Source organism: Ctenocephalides felis, unplaced genomic scaffold, assembly GCF_003426905.1.
Source record: "Ctenocephalides felis isolate EL2017-DRISC unplaced genomic scaffold, ASM342690v1 CF-g0.4_SCAFFOLD_03570, whole genome shotgun sequence".
Lineage (NCBI taxonomy): Eukaryota > Metazoa > Arthropoda > Insecta > Siphonaptera > Pulicidae > Ctenocephalides > Ctenocephalides felis.
In genome coordinates this window covers 27,062,979-27,072,609 of record NW_020539724.1, presented here as the reverse complement: position 1 = coordinate 27,072,609, position 9,631 = coordinate 27,062,979, and the positions used below count along the sequence as shown (strand labels likewise).

The 9,631-nt window shown below is 28.9% G+C and overlaps 1 protein-coding gene across 1 annotated transcript; it reads right to left on the bottom strand.

Moving 5' to 3' along the window:
* Positions 1-1,223: 1,223 nt before the first annotated feature.
* On the bottom strand, positions 1,224-1,979 carry LOC113383693 (ribonuclease H1-like). The gene has a single exon (XM_026621942.1). It carries the CDS (start codon positions 1,977-1,979, stop codon positions 1,224-1,226), a length of 756 nt encoding a protein of 251 aa, XP_026477727.1.
* Between the last annotated feature and the right edge of the window lie 7,652 nt (positions 1,980-9,631).

Below are 9,631 nucleotides of genomic sequence, written 5' to 3'. Positions count from 1 at the left end.
ATTCGAATTGTATATATGTACATGTATATAAATTAGTTGCGGTTGGTAGTCCGAATAATCCGTATAACGTAGGTCCGGGTAACCAAGGTTCTACTGTACTACAATAGCACAGGTAATTAATGTAATGTATTCGCAGGTAAATATTTTACCTGAATTTAGATCCGACTAGGTCGGCTATCACAGACACAGACGAAATCATCTGTGTAGTTATAGATGTATAATTTTTTTTTTTTATAATTTTATTTGAACAGCAATCAGAACTAATGGGTTCTATAAGCTGTTGTGAGTAAGGTCTTACAAACTACGTTTGTTTCATTACAGATGGCAACCCAAACAGTTGTCACATCTCTGTATGATAAATTTTTATTACAATCTCTGTAATAGGGCAAGTATGATGCAACAATACCGGGTGAGGGCTTTTTTTTCACTTGGAAACATATTGCTATCTATATTTCCAAGTGAAAATCGTTGTCAATGTTGCCTGAGAACAGGCTGCTCGAGGTGGGTATTGAACCCGGGACCTCTGAAACAAGTCCCGTCGCTCTTAACCGCTTACCTACGGGCGAGCGTTCTTTGTGTTATACCTATTCAATTTGTTACTTTTAACTGCAATTGATTATACCAGGCGCAGTTAAATATCACACGTATATACATAAATATAAATATTATTAAATATATATATATATATATATATATATACTAGATGACCCGACAGACGTTGTCCTGTACCCACATCTACGTTTTTTCAATATTCTATACTAATATTTACCGTTCAGTTAAAAATAATAATTATTGTTTTTCGAGTTACTATTTACACAAATATATGAGTAATGTTAAATGTAGAACTGCTTCAAATAAAATTATCATTCTCAATTCCCACAGTTAACACTTTAATTATCCTTTTAACAAATATTAAAATAAATATTCAATCAAATTGTATATTAAAAATTATACAATGCAATTTATAGAACAAATTTATTTCCAATTGCTCAATTTATTTTAATGCCAAGGTTTTTTTTTTTTTTTTTTTATTTATTTTATTTGGCCTCTAATAACAATACAGCCACATACAATATTATATTAACAAAAATTATATATTTATACCACTTAATCTAACAAAATTAACCAAAATACTATAGCACTTTACACTTCTTAATATTGTAACTAAATTAACTGGTTTGTCTATGTAATTACACTCATGCAGCTTATTCAACATATCTTGTCTATTTTTTTTCAAACAGGCCACACTCCAATATTAAATGTTCTCCACTTCCAACTGATTTACCACACCTACATACATTCGAAGATGCAACTCCTATCCGATGCAGGTGTGATGGAAAGCTTCCATGATTTAATCTTAACCTCGTTAATGTTACTAAGGTTCTTCTATCCTCGAATTTGAAACTTTTTTGCCACATTCTGCTTCCCACTGTTGGATTGCACATTCTATAATAGGCCCCTCTAGTCTCATTTGGATCGATCCATACTTTTTGCCACTCTTTAAAATTTCTATTTTTACACCGTTTCACATAATCCTTGTATGTTGCTACATGCATAATAGATCCATTTTTTGTTGCTTGTTTTGCTATTCTACCTGCTATTTCATTTCCTCTGATTCCTGAGTGAGCCCTAATCCATATTATTTTAATGCTATACCCTATTTTCATCAGCCTAGTAATATCGAACCACACTTCATAGAACAATATATCTGAAGGCTCAGTTTTGTTGTATAAATTTTGTAGAGTTTCTATACTACTTTTACTGTCGGTGAAGATAACTGTCTTCATTATTTTGTGCCTTTGAATTAACTCTATTGCCTTTTTAATAGCAAAAATTTCCGCAGTAAAAATTGAAGCAAAATCAGGCAGTTTATATCCCAACTTAATGTTCAAATTTTCCAAATATATTGCACAACCCACTTTATGATCAAGCTTAGATCCATCAGTGTAAATTACATTGTAATCTCTTATTTTTGTCATGTTTATATTAAAAATATCATCAGAAATGCTATATATATATCCAAATAAAGTATATTATAATATGGGTGTTTTGAATAATTGATACCTTTCTTCCTTATCTTATTTACATACAAATAGCTATTAACTAGGCATGGTTTTTTTCGATTTTTCCAGTAATTATATATTGTAGTGTCCATTGAAATTTTACCTACTTTGTCTATAATTTGATTATCCTGTATTATTATTTTTTTAAGTATAAATTTATCACAAATGAACTGTCGTCTTAGGTATGAAGGCATCTCACCACTTTCCACCAACAGGGCATTAGTGGGAGTGGATCGCATAGCCCCCATACAAATTCTCAAACAGTTATATTGAACTTTGTCCAATACTTTACAATAAATCGAATTATTAAATACAATACATCCATAATCAAAAATGGGTCTTATTAGTGTTTTATAAAGATTCAAGGACGTAATAGGGTGTGATCCTCACCATGTACCATTCGTCATTCTCAAAATATTTATTCTTTTTTCTATTCTTTTAAGCACATAATCCATGTGGTGTCTGAAAGATAACTTTTGATCAAATATAACCCTTAAGAATTTGTTATATTTTTGTACTTTAATGATGTGATATTTACTATTTATCTTATCCACATGATTAATATTTCTGTGTCTTGTATAAATACCAATTGAACTTTTATTTTCTGATAATTCCAGACCTTTCTCTTCCAGCCACTCATGAAAACGATCAATATTCTTACTCATTACCTCACAAGCTTCCTGCAGGCTTACTTTTTCTACATAAATAACCACATCGTCCGCATACTGCAAAATTTTTGTTCCTGGCGCCAAGATCCCTTCTATATCTCTTACGTATATCGCATATAATAAAGAGCTTAAAATACCTCCTTATGGTAACCCTTTATATATTTTCCTTGGTCCAATTATTTTACCATTTATTCTAAAATATACTTCCCTTTCAAAGATATTATTAGTAACTGCCCTAATAAAGTTACATGGTAATCCAATCTTTGACATAGCTTCTGATAATATTTTAGGTAAAACATTATCGTATGCACCCTTGATGTCACTAAAAAGTGCCACAACATACTTATTTTTCGCAAAGGATATATGTAAGTCACTAATAAAATTACTTAAACTATCCTGTGTTCCCATACCCTTCCTAAAGCCAAATTGACTTTTTGGTAGTATTCCAAATTTTTCACCCCACCACTCCAGTCTTCTTTTAATCATTCTGTCCTTAATTGCCAAGGGTTATCCAATAATTTTAGTCATACCTGTAGATGTGAATGTATAAATGAATGATTTTTTGTTTATTTACGACAAAAACATTGATTTTCCAAATTTAATACACGAAAAATCGTCTGCCTTTGTGATTTATAGCATTCGATATAAGTATTTGAAATTGAAATCTTTTAAAAGGTATAACAAATTCAGAAAGATTTAATATATAGCATTCGCGGTATAGGTACAATACTACCTTGAATTTTTCTACCCAAAATAATTGCTTCAAAAATGTTGCCTATAATTTTTATAATTTCGTACCATATTTTAACTGGCTTCTAGTAATTTTAATATCTAAATTAGGTTAAAGTTCATATTTGAAGTGAATTAATTTGTCAAATCCTGTTCACATGTGTTCTATTCAACCTACGATAAACAAAATTATTGCAGTAAATAGACAGGAAAAAGCGTGTGCTCTGCGATTTTTTTTACTATGCTCCAGTTTTCTTGATATTTTGAAAATAGGCTAATCTTAATCTTAAGTTCAGAAGTGAAAACAATTTGCACTCCTTCACCACTCCGGCATTAATTGCATTGATTGAATTAATTAAATGACCTACAACTTTCTTTATCATAAATTTTACCGTAGCTTTTTTATTTTGAAACGGCGAAGGGTTAAAGGGCTTGAAAGACACTCTGGTTCACTGCCGCGCACTTTTTAAACAATTATAACTCTATAAATATTTGTGTAACAAAAAAATAATAAAAATCAATAATTAGTCAGAAAAAACCCTTAAATTTCAGAGATATAATAATGAGAAATTGGTTGTTTTTTATGTATTTTTTTTCATGAAATCGTGAGTTTTTTTGAAAATCGTTTGTACTAAAGTTATGGTATTTTCTAGATGGAATACGATTATTTTTAATTTTGGTGGAAATGGCACACATAAACTATTTGATTCAAGTTAAAAAAAAATTGTATGCGTCTTTTATTTGCATGATAGCTCACTCATTTTACATTTACATTTTACATTTTAAAGCTTATTTTGAGGACTATAAAACCCCATTTATATATATAGCTTAATATTGTTCCTAGAACACTATAAAACAGTGATTTATTAAGATTTTAATTTATTAGGTTGTCAAATATCTCCCTTCCGCTTTTTTGCTATTGGTTTATAATACAAAAAGGCGGAAGGGAGATATTTGACAACCTATATATAATTTTGGTCATTTCATTATTTTTGTCAAAATGTATATTTCTGAATATATTAGCAAACAGCGCTTTTAATTTTTCTTTAACATTTAGTTAAAAAATAATAATCTGTCAAATTGAATTTTAATATAGTGTACGTAATTACATTGAACTGACATTTCACAAACGTGAGACGCATGCGCAGAACTGCATCACTTGTCAGACGCATGTTGACTGTATTTAATTATATTATTTTAATTTTTGGCACATTTCAGCTGCTTTTCGACAATAATAATGTAGACATTATATTTCCCTTATTTATAATCATGAATTTATTATATCTTAATATTGCCTTAGCCCGTGGGGTTCTTGCCGATTAACTCTATACATCGTGTACTGTGTTTATCTTACATAATATAACATGTTCTGTATATGCAAGTTTATGTTAATTTAACAAATCCATGTAAAAAATGTTAAAAGACAGGAAATAAAGAGGCTTATTTATTTATTTATTTATTTATTTATTGTCTTAGCTTATAAGTGAATAGAAATATTTGACAAATGACAGTCTTCATTTTTTTTAATGTCAAACTAAGCTTCAAACATTTTCAAGGTCAAACAATGATAAGCGGTTTTTTGTAATTTTTTCCATTTATTTCTACAATATAACTATATTTCTATGAATCTAAAAATCTAGAAAATTTCCCGAACAAACTTCAGGAAGATTCATGAAAATCCGAGTTATAGTTCAGGAGGATTAATCATTCATACATAGTTACAGAAGATATATATATATATATATATATATATATATATATACTAGATGACCCGACAGACGTTGTCCTGTACCCAATTCTGCATTTTTTCAATATCCTGTACTAATATTTACCGTTCAGTTAAAATTAATAATTATTGTTTTTCGAATTACTATTTATATCAGTGATTCCCAAAGTGGTCCATATGGACACTCAGGGGTCTATGATAGCTTTCAAGAGGTCACGATTGTTGATCACAATACACCTCATCAATACTCATTTTATTATTATTATGAAGTCAATTATGTCTTCACTTGGACTTTACTTTGAATGTATAATACAAAAATAAATTAAATGAAAAAAAATTGATATCGGCTAAATAAGGGGTCCATGGCAAAGTTAAAGGGGTCCACGACACAAACAAGTTTGGGAACCTATGATTTACATCAATAAATGAGTGACTGTAGAGCTGCTTAAAATAAAATGATGATTCTCAATTCCCACAGTTAACACTTTAATTATCCCTTTAACAAATATTGAAATATGTTTAATAAAATTATATAATAAAAATTAAACACTGCAATTTAAACCACAAATTTATTTCCAATAGCTCAATTTATTTTAATGTCAAGGGTTATACAATTTTTTAGTCAAACTTGTAGGTGTGGATGAAAAAATGAATGATTTTTTGTTTATTCACGACTAAAACATTGACTTTCCAAATGTATCACACAAAAAATCATCGCCTGCCTTTGTGATTTATAGCATAATTTACACGTGTTGAAAATTGAAGTCTTTTAAAGGGTATAACAAATCCAGAAAGAATTAATAAATAGCATTCCCGGTAAAGGTACAATATCACATTGGTTTTTTCTACCCAAAATAATGGCTTTAATAATGTTGCCTATAATTTTTATATATTTGTACCAAATTTCAACTGGCTTTTAGTATTTTTTATTTCTAAATTACATTTTTCTCACTAATGAATTTATATACATACTACTTAAGTTTATATTTGAATTGAATTAATTTGTCAAATCCTGTTCACATGTGCTCTATTCAACCTACGATCTACAAAATTGCAGTAAATGGAGAGGAAAAAACCGTGTGTCGGAAATAGGCTAATCTTAATCTTAAGTTCAGAAGTAAAAACAATTTGCACTACGTCATCACCCACCGGATTAATTGAATTATAACTCTATTAATTCTGATTTTATCAATACTTGCAATACACTATTTTAAAGGTAATTAAATGAGCTACAACTTTCTCTATCATAAATTTTACCGTAACTTCTCTTATTTTGAAATGGCAAAGGATTGAAGGACTCGAAAGACACTCTGGTTGTACACTATCAATATTTGTGTTACAGAAAAATAATAAAAAGCAATAATTGGTCAGTAAAAGACCTTGAATTTTCATTTATATACCATTATACGTATCTTTTATTTTTTTAAATAGATTTTTTTTCATGAAATCATGAGCTTTTTGGAAATCCTTTGCACTAAAGTTATGGTATTTTCTAGAACCCGTCAAAATCTCTTAAACCAAGTTGATTCCAGAGGGAATACGATTATTTTTAATTTTGGTGGAAATGGCACTCAAAAACTATTTGAACGAAAAAAATATTGTATGCATCTTTTATCTGCATGATAGCTCACTCATCTTACACGCAGATGTACTCGAACTAATTTTAAAACTTATTTTGAGTACTATAAAACCCCATTTTCATATCTAGCCTAATATTGTTCCTAGAACAATTTATAGAACACCGATTTATTAGGATTTGATTGATATAATTTTGTTCATTACATGATTTTCGTTTAAATGTATATTTTTAGAAATAATTGCAAAAACGATGAAAAACGCAAAAACAACAAATTTTCAGTAGCCAGTAACTTGAAAAGTAATTTATTTTTGAAAAACATTATTAAACATTTTTCTATTCTAATTAGTTCTTTTATCGATATCCGACGTTAGTTTGAAAGAGATACAATTGAACCACTGAAAAGAGATGTCATCCCCCCGGGAAGTGGCAAATGATTCTAAATTATTTTTATTTTTAAACTTGAGAGTAAGATGAACCTAATTCCAAAATTTCTTGCAAATTGAAGCACATTAAAAATATTCAGACCCAAAATGCTCCATTGTCTTGAGTAAATATTTCGTATCCAATGCCAAACATATGAATTTTAGACACAATGAAACTTCTAAATAATTGTTTGAATAAATAAATTATTTTTGTATCGTGGTTTAGTAAAGTAAGGCAAAACACGACTGCATTTAAAAGTTAAAAAATAATAGTTAGTCAAAGTGAATTGTAGGCTATAAGCGATCACTGACAGACGCATGCGCAGACTACATCACCTGTCAGATGTTGACTGTATTTTATACTAAATCTTATATTATTTTAATTTTTGGCATATCTCAGCTTCTTTTTGGCAATAATAATGTAGTCCTTACATTTTTCTTATTCATAATCATAAATATATTATATTTTAATATTGTCTTAGCCTATAAGTGAATGGAAATGTTTGGCAAATGACAGTCGTCTTTTGTTTTTAATGTCAAACTATGCCTAAAATATTTTCAAGGGCAAGCAATGATAAGCGGTTTTTTGTATTTTTTTCCATTTACTTCTACAATCTAACTATATTTCTATGAATCAAAATATTCTAAAAAATTTCCCGAACAAACTTCAGGAAGATTCATGAAAATCCGAATTATAGTTTAGGAGGATTAATGAAACTTACATTGTTACAGAAGAATTTTATATATAAGATATATATATATATATATATATATATATACTAGCTGACCCGGCAAACGTTGTTTTGCTAAATAAGGTATATTCTAAACCATTTCTATAGAATCAAAAATATTAATACTTTAAGTGTATAAGGATGTGTTGTTTGAATGCTATATACAATGAGGTATTATAGAAACAATAAAACCCGTTAGTTTGTCTATATTTTGTCAATATAATCAAACTGCAAGTTTTATACACTTTCTATAGAAAACATCGTATAATCCAATCCGAGTCTTTTTTTATCTTTCGGCTTAATAATTACGTTTCAAGTTTTTCAGATTCTTTTTGGATTCTGGATTTTGTGTATAATTGTAAATAATACTACTGAGCTTATACAAAATTTTCAAATTGTTGCGAGGAGAGATAAAAAATGAATTAAGTATTTCTTCTTGGACCTGCTTTTTGAAAGGTTCCAAGTTACATTCGATGAATTAAAGTAAATTTAATAAAAAGTATATATGTAGAGCAGGGCGACACACAAAAGTCCAATTTGACTTTGAGCAAATATAAACTATATTGTGAAAACCATAACAATTATCACAACAATAACACATATCAAACAAACAATTATCTGACTACGTTCAGTAATCTGACTTCTACTTCATCATTGTAGAAATGTGCTTTTTCGATATCTTCCAAAAATTTGTTATCTAGACCTTTTTATCCTATATGCGGAGTAACTTGTAACGGGCAGGTGGCAAAAGGTTTAAAGCCTTATTATAATTTCCATGGTATTTTACAAAATAATTACATTTTTAACTAATGCTAAAACTACCAACGGAAGAAAATACTTTTATTATGGATTTTCAAGATTACCGTTTATCTCCCCCATTTCAAAGATTATCGTTTTCAAATCAAGTTTGTAGCTGGCTATACATCTTTTTTCCTCTAATTTCAAATATTGTTGTTAAACAATGCTTAACTTTACTGATTTTTGGCACATCGGTGGTGGATTTTTTTAATCCTGGGTCTTCATATATTACTATCTATTCTGCGATAAATTCTGGGAAATTATAACTGGAAAAATGTTATTCGACAAAATGTCCATTTGATCGATACCAAATTTAGGTTCTGAATTTAGATAACATAAATAAAAATAATATAACCTAGAAAACGTTTTATAAATACCAATGAGTATATAATTATACAAATGAGATCTTTTAGAGCACCGTGTTTGAGAAAAATATGCCAAAAAGTGCATTTTCATATTAACATATCAAAAAGTTGATATTTTGAGTCTCTAGTAACACTTGCGGCCCGTTTACTAACGTTTTTGTATATAAGTAAAACTACAAACAAAACTACTTGCTACAAATTTATCATAAATAAATAATATTCGCGTAAAACATCCTATTAAACGTAATTGAACATCATCTGTCGAAAGCGTTTGACATTTCACGAAATTGCCACCGTCCATTGTTTTATTTAAATTACGCTTCTACAAAAATTTTCAAATTAAAAATGTAAAGTTTCTACGCGGATTTGAAATATTTTTTCACCTTTTGGACTTTCTCTGGATTGGCACGAATTTTTCAAGACTAAGACTGGCCAAATCGATTCAGCCGTTTTCGAGTTTTATTCGAACATTTGAAAGATAGCTCGCAATTTTATATAAGTCATAAATAAATAATATTCGCGTAAACATCGTATTAAACGTAATTGAACA